This window comes from Balaenoptera acutorostrata, chromosome 17, assembly GCF_949987535.1.
Source record: "Balaenoptera acutorostrata chromosome 17, mBalAcu1.1, whole genome shotgun sequence".
NCBI classification, from domain to species: Eukaryota; Metazoa; Chordata; class Mammalia; order Artiodactyla; family Balaenopteridae; genus Balaenoptera; species Balaenoptera acutorostrata.
The window spans coordinates 70951384-70973937 of NC_080080.1; the positions used below are offsets into that span (position 1 = coordinate 70951384).

At 40.7% G+C, this 22554-nt stretch overlaps 2 protein-coding genes across 3 annotated transcripts in view; both read left to right on the top strand.

Annotated features, from left to right (window-relative positions):
* The window catches only part of PDE7A (phosphodiesterase 7A), a 355014-nt gene that overhangs the window by 103589 nt on the left and 228871 nt on the right, over positions 1-22554 (top strand). Inside the window, exon 2 of one of the 2 annotated variants that reach the window (XM_057532072.1) lies at positions 12246-12296. The exons of the other annotated variant lie outside the window; for it this stretch is intronic. The gene's annotated coding sequence lies outside the window, so the exon portion shown is untranslated. The remainder of the gene's footprint in view (positions 1-12245; positions 12297-22554) is intronic. 2 annotated transcript variants of the gene reach the window in all.
* On the top strand, positions 9283-10350 carry LOC103000670 (Golgi pH regulator-like). Its single transcript, XM_057532078.1, has one exon. It carries the CDS (start codon positions 9283-9285, stop codon positions 10009-10011), a length of 729 nt encoding a protein of 242 aa, XP_057388061.1. The 3' UTR covers positions 10012-10350.

A 22554-nucleotide genomic window follows, 5' to 3' on the forward strand; every position in this document is an offset into this window, starting at 1 on the left:
CAAAAAGAGACCATTCAAATAACTTGCATTATGGAAAGAGAACAGAGTCCCATGAAAATCATTAGTTTTTCCAACAATCTATAGGTGCCAGAAATAGCAAATTCTCGTCCTAGCCTGAACTCAGAAATCCTGAGCTACCAGACCAATCCTAGATTAACAAGTAATGTGACTTCTGGGTAACCGATGTTTTCAATGAGATTTGATGGCAAGGAACAAAGCTCAAAAGCCCAAGATTAGTGTTGCTGCAGTGCCAAATCAGGTTCTAGTGTTTGCTGAGGAGGGAACGGGAAGGGACAAGCAGTAAAGAAATAGATTCTCACTGGAATTTAGTTCTTTCCTCTTTCATACCCTTCACTTTTTCTAGATACTGTCCCCATGTGGTATTTTAAAATTATCTGCATTGCATGAGACAACTTGTATCTGTGAAGCCAGAGAATTGTGCTTTTGGAATCTCTCAAGAGGGGAATATATATTGCACTTATATAATACCAACAACTAACATTTTATATCGTGCTTTAGCATTTACAAGCCACTTTCACATATATCATTTCACTTAATCTTCACAGCTCAGTGAGGTAAATAGTGTATTACATTTAGGACAATTTTATGGGTAAGAAAATTATAGCTTAGAGAGGTTGTGACTTGCACAAGATCACAAAGCTAATTAAATGGAAAGGGTAACATTAACTACAAACCAGATCTTCCAACCAAGCGTTTTGCCCACCACCCGCTTCCCCAAAGGGTGGGAAGAATCGTGCTTTGGTCCCTGAACACACCTGAAGGGAATTGCATTAAGCAGTCCTTTGAGTAACAAGGAAGAAAGTATTCCCATGGGTCATAAATACCACTTTGCTAACCTAAATGTCTTCATAAAAACTTAGAGAAATTGTTAATTTCAAACTTTAAAATAATATAATCATTGCCCTTCCACCAGACAGTTTCACATCTGTGAATTCTCGTAAGGGAATCATCACGGATATGAACAATATTTAGCTACAGGAGGTTCTTTGAGGGAGTTCCCTGGCGGTCCAGTGGTTAGGACTCTGCACTTTCACTGCCGAGGGTGCAGGTTCAGTCCCTGGTCAGGGAACTAAGAATCCCACAAGCCGCACAGCCTGGCCAAAAAAAAGGAGGTTCTTTGAAGCATTGTTTATAACAGAAAACAAATTAAAAGCTCAACACTAGAAAAGTGGTAAAAAGGATTATGTTTAACTCATGAAAACAGTGTTGTAGGTGAGGTTTTCCCAATCTTTAATCATTCATGTGCTATCTTTGGAATATTGCCATCTGCGCTAATATCTACTTAACATCTTCCTTTAAATTAACTTACATATTTTACTGAGATAAGAATACTTAAAGGTAACTTTTTATCACTACATAAGTGGAAGTACAGTATAATTACCTTCAGTATCAGATAGTCATAAAAACAAATATAAAGAAAACATAGTAAGGCTATTAATGCATTGATTTGGTCCTAAAACCTAGCAAAAAAAAAAAAAACAACCCACCAACTGATTTAACCAAATCACAATTAATACCCTTTATTTCTGTCACACACCTAACCTTTCTGCACTAAAAATCTCTTTTCTCACTGATGTACAGCAGGCCCAGTAAGGAAAACGAAGTACAGGTCTGGTTCCAAATCGCAGTTATGCATATTTATACATACCTTGCATACTAAATAACCGTTAACTTCCAAAAGTGGCCTTTGCTGTACCTCAGAAAAGAGCACAGCTGTCACACTGACAGTCAACTGTCACAGTAGTCAGAGGGCCGGTGCTAGTAATTGCACAAGCTCTCTGTGCAGTTTTCACTCACAGTTCTCAGAAACTGTGCCTGGGGAGCATTTTAGAAATCTAAAAATTTTTGGTTGTTGCTGTTAATTGGGGGTTGGAAGCACTGCTGCCTTTGTTGGGGAGGAGCCGGAGGTGTTAGACAGCTGCGATGCCAGGCGTGTTCTCACGTGACCAGGAATTGACCGGTGATTCCAAGTGACTTCAGATGTCTTTCAGAAACTCCAAGCTGGTGAAAAGTCTCCTGAGCCAGACCTAAAGAGTACTATATTCATAATTACCTAATCCAGACCTAAATCCATTTCACATGTAAATGCAAAATTTTTGCCCAGCTTTAACATATGCTGATTTTTCCAGAAATGCAGCTACTTTGTACATCAGGGAAGACCGTTGTTTATTGTGTTCAGAATTTTACCAAAAGTTGTTCACAGTTTTGGAAAATCAGTATCACCAATGGCCATGCTGCTCACAGTGTTTGAGTCACCGTGAAACTCACGTGTATCCATCTGCACTCCCAGCTTCACACGCTCAGTGACTCTCCCATTATGTCCGTCACGGTAATACATCCGTCATTAAGACCAACCACTTAATTCACTGAAATGTATATTCTTTTATACAGATTATTCTCTCTTGTTTCTCCTTTTTATCTAGGGCAGGGCATTATATTGATTTTTATTAAATTACGTAGATAGGTAGGCTATCTCTGACTGTCATTTTGGGATTGGGCAAGGTGAGTTAAAACTTTGTCATTGAAAGGGACCACTGCCACTGATAGGGTGAGCACATCACTCCCACACTCGTCAAGTCCAAGAAGTTATCTGAAACATTCATGGGCATGACTAAGGGTCACACATTACTAAGGTAATCCACACATTCTTCATAAAGTCGATTATCAAGTTCTACCTTCTTTAGCCTTGTTATAAGCAACAGTATCTGCAAAATTACAGGCTCAATGTACCAGTTAATATTTTTCAGTTACAAACAAAAAAATGTAACCATTAAAAATGTTTAAAATGTGTTCATGTAGCACCAAAAAATCATTTCATGCATCAACTGTGGCACATGTTACATATCATGCTTTAGGAAATACAAGATTCTCCATTTTAATGATATAGAAGAATGCCCACGGATAGTAGGGAGCAAAAAAGATCAGTTGCAAAAAAGTAGGGACCATTTTTAATAAATACATGTATTGGGAAAATTGAAAGAGCTAAACCAAAATATTCACAGTGGTTATATGAGAATGGGAGACTGTGTATGATTCACTTCTTTTGCTTGGCTACCTTTTCTAAATGTTTTAGAATGGAAATGTATTGTTCTTAAATTTAAAAAAAAAAAGCTCTTTGAAACACAGATACTTAGGAGATAAATTTGGAGGGAGGTATGGGACATTTATATTCATATATACATCTCTGTAGTGTTTGACTTCTTTAACAAGCATTATTACTTTTGCTATTAAAAAAATCTAATACAGTAGAAAATAAAACATAAAAATGTTGAAAGGAATACACTTGTAAATATAATGAATGAGTATCAGTTTTTTCTCAGTTGAAACAGAAATGTTATAATAGATTTTTATATCACAACTAGCTAAATAAGCTAGTGAGGCCAGTATACAACATGCATCTTTCTTTTTCTTTTTCTTTTTTTTTTTTTTTTGGTAGCAAAAATATTCATTACCATATTCTTCCTACCACACAAAGTGGAAAGACCTATAGAGCAAGCAGGGATACATTAGAAGAAACATAAAATGAACCAACAATTTTCCTAATTTCATTAATATTTTTAGTAGTGCCCGTGGATTAAATAAAAATTCCCCAAACTTCTTTTAAAGGTCACCTTGCTTAGAACAGACTGTTCTCGTGGCAGGCTATGCAAAGATGGAGCTCCCTTTTCCCAAAGTGATCTTTCTCCAGCTATCATCTCAGAAAAAAAAATAATAATAATAATTTTAAAAATTAGGTCCTCACTTGTGTTTTATCTTGGCTGAGCATGTACTTAATACTTTACGTTCTGCAGATGTATGGGTTACATCCCTTCTCCTGTAGCATAGGCTTCTGTGATGAAACATCACACCTGTGGAAGAGGTGGGCAAAGCCTCACAGCGGGGCCCACAGAGGTTTCCGTCCCTCTAACAGTGGGATGAGGGAAGCCTGCAGTGAGGGGATACCTTCATGAGCAGGCAGTTTCAGGCTAAATGAATGTTATAGACGCTTGGAAGTCAGAGTTCAGAGGTTTTTGCTCAGTCGTGGAAGGGAATTTTGTGGAAAAATAAAAATATTAATTTTGTCAACACTTAAATCCACTTGAAGCCAGAATTTCTCAAATTGTGCTTTATAGATCACCTACACCAGAATCTTAAAAAAAATTAAAGCAGGTTCCCGTACAACTCCCAGAATTTAGTGCCACTGTATCTCAGGGGCTGGGTTAGGGACCTGTGTTTAGGCAAACCCTCCAAGGGCTTCTGCTGCACAGAAATGTTTAAGAAGAATTGCTGTAGGTCAAAGGCTCCCACATTTTAGAGCAGAACATCAGAGGGTCTTGAGGGCTTACAAAAACACAGATCACTGGCCCTACCCTAAAGATTCTGGTTCTGGGGCCTGAGGGAGGCCCAAGACTTTATATTTTTAACAAGTTCCCAGATGATGAAGGGGCTGATGGTCAGGACTACGCTTTGAGAATCCCTGTGCTCTGCCCAAGAAAGTAGGAAATTCTAAAGGCACTTGCAAAGTCCTAGGAATTGCGGTTTGGGACCTTGAGTCTTTACCTCTTAAAGACTCAGAAAAGGGTTTGTATACCAAGGAATTTTGTTCTTTGTTTTTTTTATTTTGTTTAATTAGAATTTTTTTCCACAAATAATTTTTATTTTCCCACTAAAATGCTTGCAGTTTTCGTCTATCCATTCAGGATTCTCCAAGGTTAAACAAAATCACTTCTCCTTTATTTTGTAACTGTTATACATGAAAATGTTGTAGATGAACACCGCTGATCTCTGACTTCAAAGATGCCTGCATTAATTTGATTTCGATGACCTCTTGAACACCAGTGTTAGCATACAACAGTTACCAGGAGCTAAAGCTACAAAATAGGTAAGGGATGTGACCAGACTGTGTGCTAGAGATTTTAATTAAGCCTTAGTGACTCTGAAGCTGGACTTTTCTTTAAAGGATGTTATGAGAATTCAACATAATCTTGAAAAAGTAAATCTAAATCCAGGCCTTTTTCCAAGCCAAAGTACTTATACTTATTAGCAATGTAAGCATGCCTGGAGGATGAGAAAGATATATGTTGTTAATGTTTACCCCCCGGAGACCCACCTCATGTGCTCATAAACATCATCATATTTTCTCTAACCAAAGATAGTACCGTACACCTCAGCATAATTCATTTTTACGTAGTGCTAATAACATTAGTAAAAGAAAATGTCAGCCAAGCTGCAATAAAACATTTCCAGACTAATAAAAGTACTGTAGTTGAGTCAAACGCTTTAAAATTACTGGCTTTGAAAGGTTAAAATAACAAGTGATCACAGATCCAAGAAATACAATGCTCAAGACATTAACAGAGACATTTTCTACCATATCATAATTAAAGTCCCAGGGACTCCTCAGTTTAGATCCTGTAAGGTGATCCTTATAGGACCGCCTTTGTTAGGTGGCTCCTCTCTGAAGAACAGAAAGTTATATACAGGACCAATAACGCAACCATCTTAGGAAATTCTTAAAATTTTATATTTTGCTTTGTAATGTATTTGTTACATTACATGTACACATGTATGTCCAAATTATTCCATTTGGACATAACGACCTGGTCTTTTTTTTTTTTTTTTCTTAAATATTTATTTATTTGGTTGCACTGGGTCTTAGTTGTGGCTCTGGGCTCCTTAGTTGTGGCATGCGAACTCTTAGTTGCAGCATGCATGTGGGATCTAGTTCCCTGACCAGGGATCGAACCCGGGCCCCCTGCATTGGGAGCGTGGAGTCTTATCCACTGCACCACCAGGGAAGTCCCACGACCCGGTCTTTTGGAAATGCTTTAAACCAAACATAAGACACACTGTGAAGATCTACATTCCCAAAGACTGGAGCTGATATTGGTCTAATTTTCCCAGCAAGCCACCTTCTCAGAAAACTTTTCTACTTATTACACCCATGACAGAAGCAGACACAATCATGTCTCAGGAGTAAGGGAACATATCATTTATTGAGCTTTGTGATTAGATATTTGACATACATTATATTTTGTCCTCACCACTCTCCTGTGAGGTAGGTATACTATTATCGCCATTTAATCTGTAAGGACATAGTTCAGAGAAGTAAAATTTTCCTTGAGCTTCGTAGTAGTGAGTGGAGACAAGATTGAACCTGAGGAACATCTGACCCCAGAGGTTGTGTGCTCTCTCCCCCATACTGGATCATCCTAACATGAGTTATATTACTTACACCTTCTCCTACATTGGAGAAGGTAGTATGTTTGGGCTTAAAAGCTGAGCTAGAGTTCCCAGGAGAAGCACAAATAAACAAGAGGCAGTAAAAGGTCTGAACAAAGACCTTTGGTATCAACTCTTTCTGTTAACAAAAACATGAGAGCAAGATTTGCTTCAAATAATCCAAAGTTAGTGGTTACACACGTGTACTTTGTGCCAAGAAATTGTTTCTAGGTCAGTTAAAATTTTGGAACTGAACTGTTTCTAGTTCACTTGAAATTTTGTAAATTATATATTAAATGCATTAAGGGAACGAATTATTTAGCAAAAACATGAAGTCAATCCCTTTGTTGAAAGAAAGAATATTTACATCCTAGTTTACCTCCTTTGTAAAGTTGGGATTTCCACTTCATAATTCATCCACTTCCACAAATGTTAATTTCAAACCTGTGGTACACAAGGCACCGTGCCAGGTGCTACAGGGGATGAGTGGAACAAAGACATTGTCCTCAGAGCTTAGAGCCTAATGGTGCATAAGTTAAACAGCAAAAAAAAATTCTACCAGAAAGCAATGTATAAGTATCGTAAGAGAATTATTATCAAAGTGCCATGAGATATTAAAGGAGAGAGAACCAACTTCTAGGTCTGGCAGTCAGGGAAAGTGTCGTGAAGTGGAAGACATATGAAATGACTGAAAGGATGGGTACTTTTTTGCTAAGTAAGATGAGAGAGGTGAGAAGGAATTTCTGAGTACAGCTGGGTTAGAGCTTATCTATTATCAATAATTCTAATCAAGTCAATTTCTTAGTGCTATAAAATGCAATCAGGATATGCATTTATTTGTAATCCACTCCAAAGGCTTTACGAGAACATATGATTAAACCACACATATAACAGGATAGTTAAAGATTATATGGGAATGCCTATACTTTCTGCTTAATTTTTCTATAAACCTAACACTGATCAAAAAAACTGAAGTCTATTATTTTTAAAAATAAAGGTAGATTCTGTTATACTACAGTTAAATTTTTGTTTTGTTTTAAGGAAAAATCCTCAACACTTGCATGCCTGACATTGTCACAGGTGGCTTCCATTATCTAATGGACGATCCAATCCAACACTCCATCCTCCTCAACTTCAGGGTTCTTCAGCTCAACTTTGCTGGCTCCACTCACATGCGTGGAGTCCCCCAGATCTTGTTATCACCCAATTCTAAATTTTTTAATTCCAGTCGCTCTCTGATCACCTCCTCTGGTCGTTCCAAACCGACCACTTCCTATTAAACTGCTCTTTGAAACTCACAGAAGCCTACATTCCACTGACCATACCAATTTTCCCAATTTACCCTGTTTAGCTTAGGATGCCATCATCCCATCAACCACTCTCTTGTGCACACCTCAGATGCTTTGCTCCAGTGTCCTGTTGAACTCTTCCAGCAACAGCTCAACCCTTGGTAAATCTGCCTCTTCTCCCCTTTCTTTACCCCAGATAGTCATCCCAGCTGAAGAAACTCATAACACCATGCAGACTGCTCCCACTACAAATGGTCTGCAACCTCAATCATGCCCTCAACACAAGGCAGCTCTTCCACTGTCCACTGAACAGCCATTGTCAACCTTCTTCAGTCTCCTGAAGCCCTCTGTCTGACCCACTTCCCTCTCACTCTTAGCAGTGAGACTTATCTCCTCTGCAAAGAACTGAGAAGTCATCGTGTTATTTCTCCCAACTCGAGCCCCACACCACTCTGAACACATCCACATCTGTACCCTCTCTTAACCCTTCCTTCAGCTCAGTTGAAAACGTATCCCTCCTCCAGACCAACGCTAATACCTCTCTTTGTGCCCTGAGCCCTATTCAGGCTCTCAGGGGCTACTTTAAGGAACTTGCTCCTTTAATTATCCCCTTCAGCTAATTTTTACCTCTCTTTCTGTCTCTCTGCTGACTCTCTCTTCTCAGCATAAAAACATTCTCAAGTCTCTTCTATTTATAAAAACACAAACCCTTCCTTAAACCCAGACCCCTTTCCCCAACACAGCTACTTTCAGTTCTCTTTCGTCCCTTTCCAAACCAAGCTAATGGAAAGAATAATCTACTGCGTTACCTTTCAAGCCACAGTACCAATGTCCAAAGCAAGACAAGGAGGATACAAAAGTACCCAGGCTTGATATTGTGTTATACATAATGACTCCCTTCATGACGTCACTCCCAAACTCTCCTAGGACTTCCTTCAAGCTAGTAGTAGACAAGCTACTCATGTCCCTGCCTGAAAGACTGTTTACAGTATTTTCACATGATTTTTCTCATTCTAATGCCATTGCCAGGACATCTGGTAGGAGAGTATGTGCAGTCAGAGTCAGATGGACATGGACTTCTGGTTACCCCCCATCTGTGTTTCTGTCTTACCTCAGTTTGGGCATCACAGAGATATAAACATTCAGCAGTTTCCCCCTCCTCATGAGATCTTAGTATAATCTGCATGTTCCCTTGAAACCCACTGAACTCACAATGTTTTATTTCTAATGAGCTACCTCTGATTACCTTCCCTTTCACTTTCAAATGGATTCCCCTCTGAATTTCTGCTCTGCTTAATACTCAGGTGGCATTCAGAAATCTAAAGGAACTTACCTCCACAGTGACCTAATCTTTTCTCTGGTAGTTAAACTTCTATCCAAGTTTAACTACTACTTGATCCTAAGATTATATCGATAGGAAGCACCTAAGGGCTAATAACAGCTTTTTAGGAGAAGAAAGAAGGAAAAGACTACCATGTAAATCAAGACACCAATTGAACGTGTGTTCCAATTTAAGAGACATTTAAATGTGGAAAGAGTAGCTGCTTTTTGGAATATAGAAAATCCAGTATTTGTTTTTACTTCTTACTATGCAAGACACTATGAAGGGATATAAAGTGATACAGAGCCGGTCACATACGGTACCTACCCAAAGAACTCCCCGACTGAATAGGGAGACAGAAATCACATACAATTCAAATGCAAACCAAGTATTCCAGCTGAGTTGTTAAGATCACCATTTTTGGAGTTGAATCCTGTCCTTGAAGCTACTATGTTCCAGAAGGGGGAGGTGCATAACAAACCATCAGGATTCTGGGGAATGATAAAGAGTGTTACCACTTCAGTACCAGGAAGTGAAAATCTTACTCTTATTCAACAGGAAGTGGATGCTTTGGAAGAACTAAGCAGGCAACTTTTTCTGGAAACGGCTGATCTCTATGCTACCAAGGAGAGACTAGAATACTCCAAAACTTTCAAGGGGAAATATTTTAATTTTCTGGGTTACTTTTTCTCTATTTACTGTGTTTGGAAAATTTTCATGGCAACCATTAATATCGTTTTTGACCGAGTTGGGAAAACTGATCCAGTCACAAGAGGCATTGAGATCACTGTGAATTATCTGGGGATCCAATTTGATGTGAAGTTCCGGTCCCAGCACATTTCCTTCATTCTGATTGGAATAATCATTGTCACGTCTATTAGAGGAGTGCTGATCACTCTTACCAAGTTCTTCTATGCCATATCCAGCAGTAAGTCCTCCAGTGTCATTGTCCTGCTATTAGCACAGATAATGGGCATGTACTTCGTCTCCTCTGTGCTGCTGATCCGAGTGAGCATGCCTCTGGAGTACCGCACCATAGGCACCGAAGTTCTCGGAGAGCTGCAGTTCAACTTCTGTCACCGCTGGTTTGATGTCGTCTTCCTGGCCAGTGCTCTCTCCAGCATACTCTTCCTCTATGTGGCCCACAGACGGGCACCAGAGAGGCATATGGCACCTTGAACTCATGCCTCTTACACACTGCTACAGGCCAGTGGTGTCAGAATTCGGATATAAGAGGGGAAAAATGGAGGGGACCGGGGCCTAACATTTTTTTAAACAAACAAAATGCTGTGGTAGCCTATTCTACCTCCAGCTTACACCTTCCTCCTCCGATGATACTGTGATCACGAGTAGCATCAGCTAGAAATGAGAGAGAGAAGTAACTCAAGCTAGTACTCAGCCAAGAGCACCCTGTTTGGGTTTGAGGCTGGTGCAGTATGCTGGGTGGTGGGGCTGAAAAGAGCCAAGAAACTAAGGGGAGAAAATACACTGGAATTCTGGGGGTAAGAGGGATCTAAGGGAGCTGGGCCAAACACATGAGATTCTGTTTAAGTCAAGGATCACATGGAGAAGGTTATGACGTTCCCTTGAGATTGACTATCATTAAAATCAGAGATTGTTAACAACAACAACAAAAAAAACTCAGTTAAATCCTGAGTTCAAATCTTTGCCCAGTTTCCTCATCTATAAAGTGGGAATAATGATCCCTGCTTTGTAGGAGTGCTGCAAAGAAGAAATGAGATGGATGGCGAATGTAGAGTTTAGCATGGATGAAGCATATTGGAAGTTCTCAAGGATAAGTCAGTGGAATTTGGGCTGTTATTAGCTTTATCATTATTATGGAGGGGTAAACCAGATATGGTATGGATTTTAAGGAAGAAGAGCTCACATATGCTTGGGAGACTCAAGACAGACTTCATTCAGTAGGTGGGCTTTGAAGAGCCTTGGAGAACGTGTGATATTTCTTGAGGGCAATGTGGAGGAGCTGCACCTCTCTGCAATCCTGGCATAGGGACCCAGAGCCTGCCCGTGTAACCACCTTAAGAGTCATGGGCAGAGATGAAACTTTGTATATGTTAAAATTTACAATACTTGTTTATGATTGTACCTGGTCTATTCATTTATTTAATAAATTCCTATTTACATCTTTGATTTGAAACAGGCGGTACTTGTTAAACTGCTATAATATCCATAGTAGTCCAAAAAGCAAGTAAAGGGTATTCTGAATAAGTGCTATTGTAAAATAATTTCAGAAGCTCATACTTGTTATTAACGACAGGCAGTGTATTATTTACCTCTTGGCTTGTCATCCTGTCTATGGAGTACATGTTGTAAAGGAAGAAAAGTGGGTAATTATATTTCACATGAACATCAAATTGAGTGTTCCTTCCTTGTAGTTTTGTAAAGTATAACTGTGGCAAGATTGTCCCTAGTTAATGCCAGAAAAAGTGAAAAATAAATGTCTTTTTTAAAATGTCTCTTATATAAACAAGTAAAACCTGTTAAAGTGGTTTGCAGTCATTAAACATAGGTCAGTTCCCATTAAAACAAACTCCATGGATAAATCTGAATTATCTTATGTTGGTATTTTGTTGTATCAAATATTGCTTAGCATGAAATTAAATACATAAAGTTTTGCATTGGAGCAAAATAAATGTCAAAATTATTATTAATTTATCCATTGTTGGCAGACTCAAATAATTTTGCAATAAAAGAGTTTTAATTCTTCCTATATTCATCTTAATGGGTGCAAGTTTATGGCTCAAAAAATGAACAAGTGAATTTTTAATGTTTTTATATAAATAGAGAAGTTAATTTTTATCTCAGATGTCTATTTTAATAATTGCCTTCAAGATACTTATTAGAAAAATGCAGTTGAGATTTTGTTATAAAGATTTGTGTGTTCTTCATAAAAATTATCTAACAGGTTCTAAAAATATAAATAAATAGATAGATAAATAAATAAATAAACAAAAACAAAAACAAAAAAATTATCTAAGAGGTTCTAAGATTCATTAGCATTCTATATCTCAGTCTCATTCCCAAGGAATTTCTTTGTAATAGGACCTTGTTTGGAACTATAGTTATTGTCTGGGTTTTAATAGTATCACTAATTATTAAAGTTTGATATAAAATTCTGGACTCTAGTCATTTGAGGACATTTCTGATATATCTTGTGGATGTGATGTTTGGAATACTCTAACCTGATTTTGGAAATAGAGCTGATCGTTGTCTAGAGAAGCACTACAACTTTCTCCTCCACCTACTCTCTCACCTTTAGTAGGCTCACATCCCATCTAGTGCCATTCCTCAGTTCTTTGGGAACCTTTGCCAGATGTATTAATCAAGTTTTGCCGTGTACCAAAAAATTCTCAGTGGTTTACGATAACAAAACTTTTACATCTTGCCTACAGGTTGGCTGGGCAGCTGTGGCAGCCGTACTCTGAGCTGTGAGTCAGGTTCAGGTATGTTCTATGGGTCTTTCATTCTGGGATACCATAATCCTAGATTACTTGGGACACCACATACCGTAGTGGAACAGAGACAGGCTTCCAAAAATAAATAGCCCATTGCAGAAGGGGAAGCAGTCACAGATCTGTAGCAATTCTAAAATCTCACTGGGCGAACATTGCCGAGTTCCCAACCTGGAGGTAGGGAATGTTCCTTGCTCAGGCTCCAGTTCTCTTCCCTGGGAATAGCTCTTCTCTCCATTGTTCTCATGGCTCTTGGCTCCACCTTGGGGGAGGTAGTTTTCCGTTACCCCTTTTGGTCCCATCTGAAGAAGTATGTGTCCTCCCCGGCAGCTGAGCAGCTTCCTCGTCCTACTATCTGCCTCTAGGATGTTGGGGACCCTAAGGTCTTTTTTTAAAAAATAAAATCTTAATTGAGAATAGTTTTAGATTTACACAAAAGTTGCTGAGAGAGTACAGAGAGTTCCCATATACCCAACACCATGTTTCTCTTATTAGTGACATCTTACAGTAATATGGTGCATTTGTCACAATTAATGAACCAATATTGATACATTATTATTATCCTAAGATCTTTCATTATGGCTCAAAGAGTCACAATCTCATTTAGGAAAAAAAGACAAAATATCACAGTCTTTTTAATCCCGGCAAGGCTGCTTTGGGACTTAAATGTCTCTCAGAAACTATTAAAATTTTTTTTGTGTGGATTCAAGTTAGCTCCGTGAGGCAACAGCCATATCCACATCATTTTCAAGTCATGCCTCCCTCTCTCTAGACTTAATTACAGATAGTTTGAGTTTATCAAGTTTTGTGAAACCTAGTCCTTATTTCTTTTCTACAAGTTATTTTGTCCAGATGAAAGAAGTTATTGGGTGCCACCTCAATCCATTCAAAGGTTTTACAGAGAGTACGATGGTGACTTTTATTTGCTCTTTGTCCTGAGACTGGGTCTTATTAGTATCTTAATCAGCCTTTGTGGCTTTAAACATTTCTCAATTTTTCTTGTTCCATTTGAAGATGGGAAACAGTTCTATTTTAAAATTTACAAGTCTTGGAATTTATAGAGTCACTCTTCACTCTTTCATTCCTGCTTGCAAGCAGGTCAGTGCCTTCTTTTTTTTTTTTTTTTTTTTAATTTTCCTTGAGCTGGATAGTTGTTAATTTGGTAAATTTTTTTTTCTTTAATTAGTTAATTTATTTATTTTTGGCTGTGTTGGGTCTTCGCTTCCGTGTGAGGGCTTTCTCTAGTTGTGGCAAGCGGGGGCCACTCCTCATCGCGGTGCGCGGGCCTCTCACTATCGCAGCCTCTCTTGTTGCGGAGCACAGGCTCCAGACGCGCAGGCTCAGTAGTTGTGGTTCACAGGCCTAGTTGCTCCGCGGCATGTGGGATCTTCCCAGACCAGGGCTCGAATCCGTGTCCCCTGCATTGGCAGGCAGAGTCTCAACCACCGTGCCACCAGGGAAGCCCAGGTCAGTGCCTTCTTGAAAGACCTTATGAAAAGCAACAACGAACTCATGCTAGTAACAGTGTATCTTGAAATCTCTTCACCCCAAACCACGCATTCATGAGTTATATTTTCTGCCTTCAGGTTATCTCAGGTGACAGTTTTACCACATATTTACTGCTTCATAAGATGGATCATCATTTTTCCAGTTTCCAACACTTTCTTGCTGTCTGCTGTTTAGTCCCAAGACCAAAGACACATATTTTATGCTTTTGTTTCAGCAGCATCACATTTTCAAGGACTAATTTCTATGTTAGTCGGCTTTTACTGCAATAATGCTGTGTAATAAATAACCCCCAGATCTCCATGACTTATAAAACAAAGGCATCTGGCTCATGGATCTTAGGTTGCCTGCAGTGGTTCTGCTCTGACCTGCAGGTGGTTCAGGTCTGCTTCTCTACCCCTGCTCTAGGGCCTAAGCAGAAGGAAAAGACTCTTTTTATGGCAAAGGGCAGGAAGGCAAAAGGCTAAGCTAAACCACACAAGCACAGTTTAAGTCTCTGCTCACATTTTATTGACCAAAGCAAGTCACACCATCAGACCTAATGTCAATGGAGGAAGGAGAGGAGAGAGCAAATAGTTACATGACAATAATATACTCTACCTCACCGGACAAAAGTCTGGCCTCCAGTATTCATCGTTCAGGTGGTCCCTGAAATGGAGGGGAGTTGGAAGGCGAGGGGTAAAAATATGGTTAGGAAAAGATTTTTTTACATCTACTGCCACTCAAAGCTTTAATCCCCGTTTTCCTCCCTCTTAAATAGCTCCTTTCCCTAAAAGACCAGCCGGAGCTGGGCTGCGTCAGTATCTAATTTCTGAGGGGAGTACAGAGACTTTTCAGCTCCACACCTACATGCTCCTCGGCACTCCCCAAGGGCTGCTGTCTTGCCCTTCACCAGTTGTATCCATCTCCGCATGACCCAGAGATTTCTCTTCCCAACCCTGCTACCTCTGCTGCATATGAGAATCCTCTTTTACCACCCTCTTCTGAATGGGATGATCCTTTTGCCTTCTTAAGGAACTTACAATGTGCTGCCAGGTCTCTAAGTCCTTTCCTGGCCTTGGGCAGAGAGGAGGACTGAGGGCAGAGGGGCTCTTCTTTGGTCCTGGCCATGGCATCCAGTTCCTCAACACCAAAGCCAAGGATCCTGGCCCCGCAGATGTACCTTTGCACATGTCCCTCCTGGGGTATTGGACAGCAGGCCTAGCCACACTTGTAATCCCTACATTTTTCTCAGTGCCCTCCTCTCTTCATCCCCACTGGCTCCAGTTCTTCTAGGCCATCGTCACCTCTAGCCTGGCTTCCTACAACAGCCTTTGAGCCCGGCTTTACGTCCAGCCTGCCCATCTCCAAATGCTCTCCATTCAAAGTGATCCAGAGTAATCTCTCCATGGTGCAAATTTGATCTTGCGGCTCTCTCAGCTTAAATCTTCCAGTGTTTTTTTTTTTTTTTTTTAATTAATTAATTTATTTTATTTTTGGCTGTGTTGGGTCTTCGTTTCTGTGCGAGGGCTTTCTCTAGTTGCGGCGAGTGGGGGCCACTCTTCATCGCGGTGCGCGGGCCTCTCACTATCGCAGCCTCTCTTGTTGGGGAGCACAGGCTCCAGACGCGCAGGCTCAGCAATTGCGGCTCACGGGCCCAGCTGCTCCGTGGCATGTGGGATCTTCCCAGACCAGGGCTCGAACCCGTGTCCCCTGCACTGGCAGGCAGATTCTCAACCACTGCGCCACCAGGGAAGCCCAAATCTTCCAGTGTTTTTACATTTTGTCTCTAGTAAATAAAAGATGGCTTTCCACGTGTGCCACGCCCCCCAGCCTGTCCCCAAATATTCAGCTTTGGAAAAGGATCAAGTTTCTCCCATGCACTCAGACTCCCACACCTGCAGGCCCCTGGATGCCAGGGAAATGGCCCTGGTCACGCTGCTGGATGGACCTCCTGGGCAGGAGGAGGCCTGAGAGCCTCAGGGTCCCACAAGCTCCCCCCCAGCCCAGCCCAGCTGCCACGCCCCACTCCTGACCTCCCCCAAGGGGGAAATGACTACTGACAGGAATGGGATCACACTGCCGGGTACGTGGTGTCAGCGCCACAAATTGTGACACTTACGTCTGTGCCCATTTGATTCTGTCTCTGTGGTATTGGGAAGTAAGTAAAGAAAGAGCTGCTGGGAAGTCAGTGGAGACGGGGGAAAAGTTAACATTTCAGGAAATGTGAAAAAATTCTCTTCTTTAGGGTTCCAGAAACTAGAAGAAAACAATTCCTGTCTGAGGTGGGAGTAGATGACCCCATGAGGCACCTTCTTAAGATTCTCTGGCAGCATTACTGGGAGGTGGAAGACGTCCTTTAGTATTCCTTCCATTTCTGTGCACGAGGAAGTAAAGAGATCAAAGCATAGTCACGAAGTTGATAGCATGTCAGGAATAATCCATAAAAGTCGTGTTTACTCATTAACAGATCCCTCTTCCCTGGACAGAATTACTGTTCTCTTTGGAAATTATTTTAATCAAGGCTTTTTTTGTTTTCAAGTAATAAACACATCAAACGGGGTCAAGCAAAGCAGTGTGGTTATTGTAAGGATTCTAGGGTATCTTATAAAACTCAAGGTCAAGAAAGTGGGTCTTGTGAGTAACTCAAATGAGAAACTGGCTACTACAGTAAAATTGAAGCCAAATATGAGCAATATGTGTTGGTATTCATGTTTTCCTGTAATTATTAATGCCAGTAGCCCAGGAGACCAAATGCTGGACTTGTCAAATACCAGCTGTTTCCAGCTTCTCTTTCACCCTGAAACTGACCCTCCCACCACTTTCTATGCAGGGAACCAGCATGTACTTGTCCCCTACACATGGCAGCCGCCGGTGGAACCAGATGAAGGCATATGATCCAAAAGCAGTTTACCCACTGCTGGCCAGAGAGCCATGAGGTGGATCAGTGCAAAGGTCTTGCTCCAGTAGTATCAATGGTAGTTAGCCAAGCCAATTAGTTTAGGTTCCTTTGGATTGTGGGGAATATGGAAAGGTTGGCCAGTGAGTAATAAAGGTAAATGGAACCAATTTACCGAGGGACACAGATAACTTAGCTAAGAAACCATGTTGGCTCAGAGAGCTGGAGAGAGTCATTGGCCTCTAGAAATGTCTTTCCCAGTTGTAGTTTATAGGTGTCAGTGTTAGTTTGCTAGGGCTGCTATAACAAAGTACCACGGGCTAAGTGGCTTAAACAACAGGTATTTATTTTGTCACAATTCTGGAGGCTAGAAGTTTGATACCAAGGTGTTGGCAGGGTTGGTTTCTTCTTGGCTCATAGATAGCTGTCTTCTCCCTGTGTCTTCACAGTGTTCTCCTTCTGTGCATGTCTGTGTTCTGATCTCCTCTTTTTATAAGGATACCAGTCAGATTGGGTTAGGGCCCATGTAATGACTTCCTTTTAACCTAATTACCTCTTTAAAGACCCTATCTCCAAATACAATCACATTCCGAGGTACTGGGGGTTAGGACTTCAACATAAAAGTTTGAGGAGGCCCAATTCAGTCCATAACAATGCCACCTCCCCTTTTTTAAGAGTCTTGTGTAAGTCTATGCAATCAAAAGAACCTAACAAACTGTATTAGGACCCTCTGTTGTAAGCAGCAGAAAACTCAGTTCAAACAGCCTTAAGGAAAAAGGGAATTTATTGGCTCAAGTAACTGAGAAGTCAGGAGTGTCATTATCTTTAAGTATGTCTGAATCCAGAACTCAAATAATGTCATTTGATTTGTCGGGGTCCTGGCAGGATTAGATGGCTCCATCCAATTAGGTGTTTGGTTTTTTTTTTCAGGCAAGGCTTTACTGGGGCCCCTGCTGCAGCAACAGGGGGCGGGAACAAACAACAGGTTCTCTTGCTTGCTCACTCCCTGAGGGGGGGGGGCGGCAAGCTTGTTCCTTATATGGGGTGAGGGTAGGGGTGTGTCCAGGGGTCGGGCCAGAGGGTGGCTTAGGTGTTTTGCCCACCCCTTGGTGGTGTTGTGTGCAGATTTTAAAAAGAGCACTACTTACAAAGATGAGAGCAGGGTTTAGGGAAATTACAAGGGGTATTGAAGTACCAGAGCAAGTAACAGTTAATAGTGGGACATCGTTACCATCTCTAGGCCTAAAGGAGTAAAGGAAGTACGGATCCTGGAACCTGAAGACAGTGAGCTTATATGAACAGGTCCCCTGACAGAAGCCATAGCCTTCAGCAGAGAGACAGTTAATCTGAGGGGACCCCACAGAAAGGGACTGGGAAATAAATGATCTAATGTCTCTGATCTCCTGACAGCATTCCCACCTCGAAGCCAAAGGGGAAGAGACGTAGATCGAGTCCATTTAGTCAGCTGGTAGAGAGCAGGAGAGAGATCTGGGGGCAAGTGGAAAATACCCAACAGCACTTGGTCTCCCTCTTCATCTTCTGTGTTGGTGTCTTTCTAGGCAGGGTCTTAGCTCATCACCCTTACAGCTTGCAATCTGTGGGAAGAAAGCTTCTCTTGCACACGTTTTTCCAACAGAAGCCCAGAATGTAGTCTTGTTAGCCTGGCTTATATCACCAAACTCGTCTCTATTTCAGTCTATATTTATACCCACCTCTAAATCAATTACTGTGGCCAAAAGACAACTGAGCAGATCATGATCACCTGAATACCCTTGGAGCTGGGAGGATGGGGTCAATCCCATAGAAACACATAGTGTGGAATGGGGGAGAGTGGTTCCCCAAAGGAAACTTCAGGTGTTGTTAACAGAAGAGGGGGGAATACGTAGAGGCGGGACAGGCAAGAACATTGTATGTACACTACATGACCCGGACTACCCCTAGTCCAGCCCTGGGTAAAAATGCAATGACTGATTGCCTTGATGGGAGGCAGTATGTTTTGAGAACTATTCATTGCACGTAGTTGGAGGTCAGTAAACATTTGCAAAAATCTGTTGGATTATAAATGTTAATAACCTATATACAGAATTATTTTGCAATTGACTAGGAGACATTTCTGAATCCAGAGGACATTTTTTTCCACTTCTAATCTTTATAGCAATCCTTATATGAATATTGACCTATGATTATTAACATCTTGTTTGTAAAAATCTATATTTACGCCCCAAACACTGCCTCTTTCAGTGTTCTGAATTATTTTGTAAGCCCTGTTTATTTGCTTTCATTAGACCACAGTCTTGTGAATTTCTGGCTTGTTTACACACATCACCAAGTATTTTTTTAGACTCATTTAGCAAAAGATCATCATGAAAGAGGCAATAAACTAAAGTAAGATTAGTTAACAATTTAAATGTAACTGTTAATAAGGCTTCTCTGTTTCTGTCCATTAAAGATAACTGTCAGTGTTGCTAAGAGCTATTTATTAAACTGATAAAAATGAATATTGTCTTTAAAAAGTCAAGCTGCTGTTATCTGATCTCAAAGGTGAGCTTGTAAAATTAATTCTTCTGGTGTTTGCTTGTCATTCAAGCATAACGTTAATTCTGTCCACACCCACTGGTTTTTTTGTTCAGCTCCAGCAAGTTTTTGGCAGTAGTTCTGTCAATGGCTCTTTGGATAAGAAGCCCTGCCAGTAGGGTTTAAGCAACATTTTGCAGGGAGTGGGAGCAGGGATTCAGATTGGGCTGACATTGAAAATCAAAGAATTTCCAAAGTATAAGAATCACTGTTTTTAGAGTTTTAACGCCATTGAAAGTTTCAGATGGGAAACCTTTCCCTTTATGTCTCCTATATTCTGGAGAGCAGTGATTTTAGTGATTTAGTCCATAAATATTTATGCAGTAGACAAGAGAAGCATGGACCCCACCTTAATGGGACTTAATCTCCTGTAGGGGGGTCCCCAAATACATGGATGATGGGGGTTGCCATGGTGTCTGCAGGTAAGTTCATGCTGCCCATTCATCCTTGCACAGGACATGGCAGGGAGGACAGGAGAGAAAGCCCGAAGTTATGAAGCAGCCACCTGTCTATCATCTGCGGCGACAAAGGCAAGCAACAATATAAAGAGCTCCCCAAATCTCACACATTCAATTTTGGAAAACATGACACACAGCAAGAGCAGAAGATTTAACTTCTTTCTCATCTCTTACATAGGCATTTCATCTATCTAAATCCCTGCCTCTTTTACTAAGCCTTTGTGATCATTCCAGCCCAGAGTGATCTTATTGTCCCTTTTCTCTCAAAGCCTGTGGTTCTTAGACTTGATTATATACTCCCTTAGTAGTATTGGATTTTTAGATGTCCCCCTATGCTCCTTGAGGGCAGGGAACAGATTGAATGCTTTTTTACATCCCATATGGCCAGTATTCTGGGGTAGAACAGGAGCTGTATAATCACTGACTAAAATAACAGAAATGCTTTGCTCAGGTTAATATTAAACTTAGTGTGCATTCTTAGGCCATAAACCACCCAGTAATTAGAGGGTCATTTGTATAGAAGCAGCCTTGAATGTAACAGTAATGAAAAAGATCTTGTCTGGTGGCTGGAAGAAGTAGAGCGACCTAATAAAAATCTAATAAATTGGGTCAAAACTAACCCAGAGAACATCAAAGCTGAAAGAGTTTGTACAAAAATCATTTGGTTCACAGTCCCTCATTTTACAGAAAGGAAACCAGGGCCCTTAGAGGCTGTGGCTTGCTCAAGGTTACATTGAGTTAGTGATAGAGGCCAGACCAGTAACTACAGTTCTTGACCAAGTTACTGGGTGAAGAGTCAAGTTGGGAGTCAGCTAGACTCAACTTTGTGTTTTCCAAGCCATCATGATAGTAACTGGCATTTTGCAACTCCGTTTTGTTGTTCCTGGCACTGTGTCAGGTGCTTCTTATACAGTAACACACTACTTAATTTAATCTTCACAACCCATCTGAAGGACATACTGTATCAGCCAGGGTTCCTCTTGAGAAATAAAACCAGTAGGAGACAGATATCAAGAAATATGTTTATTAGAGAAATGCAAATCAAAACAACAATGAGCTATTACCTCACACCTGTCAGAATGGCTATCATCAAAAAGTCTACAAATAACAAGTGTTGGTGAGGATGTGGAGAAAAGGGAACCCTCGTACACTATTGGTGGGAACATAAATTAGTGCAACCACTATGGAGAACAGTATGGAGGCTCCTCAAAAAACTAAAACTAGAACTACCATATGATCCAGCAGTCCCACTCCTGGGTATATATCCAAAGAAAATGAAAACACTAGTTCGAAAAGATACATGCACCCCAGGGTTCAGAGCAGCATTATTTACAGTAGCCAAGACATGGAAGCAAATCAAATGCCCATCGACAGATGAATGGATAAAGAAGATGTGGCACATATATATATATAATATATGGAACTCAGCCATAAAAAAGAATGAATTTCTGCCATTTGCAGCAATGCGGATTGACCTAGAGAAGATTATGCTCAGTGAAATAAGTCAGAGAAAGACAAATACTCTGTGATATCACTTATATGTAGAATCTAAAAAATAATACAAATGAATGTATACACAAAACAGAAACAGACTCACAGATGCAGAGAACAAACTAGTTACCAAAGGGGAGAGGGAAGGGGGAGGGGCAAATTAGGGGTATGGGATTAAGAGAGATAATCTACTATGTATAAAATAGATAAGCAACAAGAATATGTTGTATAGCACAGGAAATTATAGCCATTATCTTGTAATAAATTTTAATGGAGTATAGTCTGTAAAAATACTGAACCACTATGCTATACACCTGAAACTATACTTCAATTTAAAAAAGAGAGATTTGTTGCGATTGGTTTACAGGATTTTGGGAGCTGACTAGGAGAATCCGAAATCCATAAGGAAGGGTAGCCTGGGGTTTGGGGCACAGAGTGAAGCTGCTATCCACAGGTAGAATTTCTTCTTCTTCAAGGAAGCCTCAGCCCTACTTTTAAGTCCTTTCAGTACCTTCTGGGGGTTGTGTCTGATTCATCCCCATGTCCCTCTCCTGCTTTGACTTGTATCTGCTGGAAGTTTGGTTCACTTTCTCAGCCAGGCAAAAGAGGACAAATTGGTTGATTCTGGCTCTTACGTTTAGCCTGCCTCATCTGAATTCAAATCTCTTTTCTAAAAAAGAAATATTTCTGCCTTCATGAAATAATTGTAAGAAATGGCCTTGTATGTGGACACTCTGTGAGCATATTCCCCAGAAGTCACTGTCCTACTGCTTCCTAGAACGTTGAAGGTTGTCTGCAAGGGCAATAGAATTGGACTTGTTGGGATTCTTTTGTCTCCCATGACTTGAGCAGGGCAAAAAGGGAGTTGAGTACCCCTTTTGTGCTCTCAGGATAAGAGCAGTCACAACCCCAGGCCCAGTAACCAAGTAGCACCACCTGGTGTTACAGTTTATCTCTCCAAACTTGAAACCAACCATCTTAGAAGACCTTCGTGGCCTTGCCGTTAACATCACCAAATGAAAACATTTTTTTCCCATTGGAAAGTCACAACTGCATGTTATTCTATACTACCAACCTGTACTTCGTAGTGGGGGAGCCGATATTTATCGAAGGCCTCACCTGTCTCAACCTGCTGTCCCTGAGCACATCTCATGATAGCATCTCTGCACCTCATCCAGGTGCAGCTGGGGAAAAATATACTATAAGTCTCAAATATACTAGGTGTCTGTAACGTGTGGTCCCACACACTCGAGCCTTTTGCCACGTATCTTCTCTCCCCAGCCCATTCCCTACCGTCACTGTTCCAAACCTCTCACTATGTCCCTCTACCCAGCTCCTGCCT

What these genes read in the sequence shown, in the direction of transcription:
- LOC103000670 (XM_057532078.1), top strand. Translation starts at nt 9,283, where the DNA reads ATGTTCCAGAAGGGGGAGGTGCATAACAAACCATCAGGATTCTGGGGA.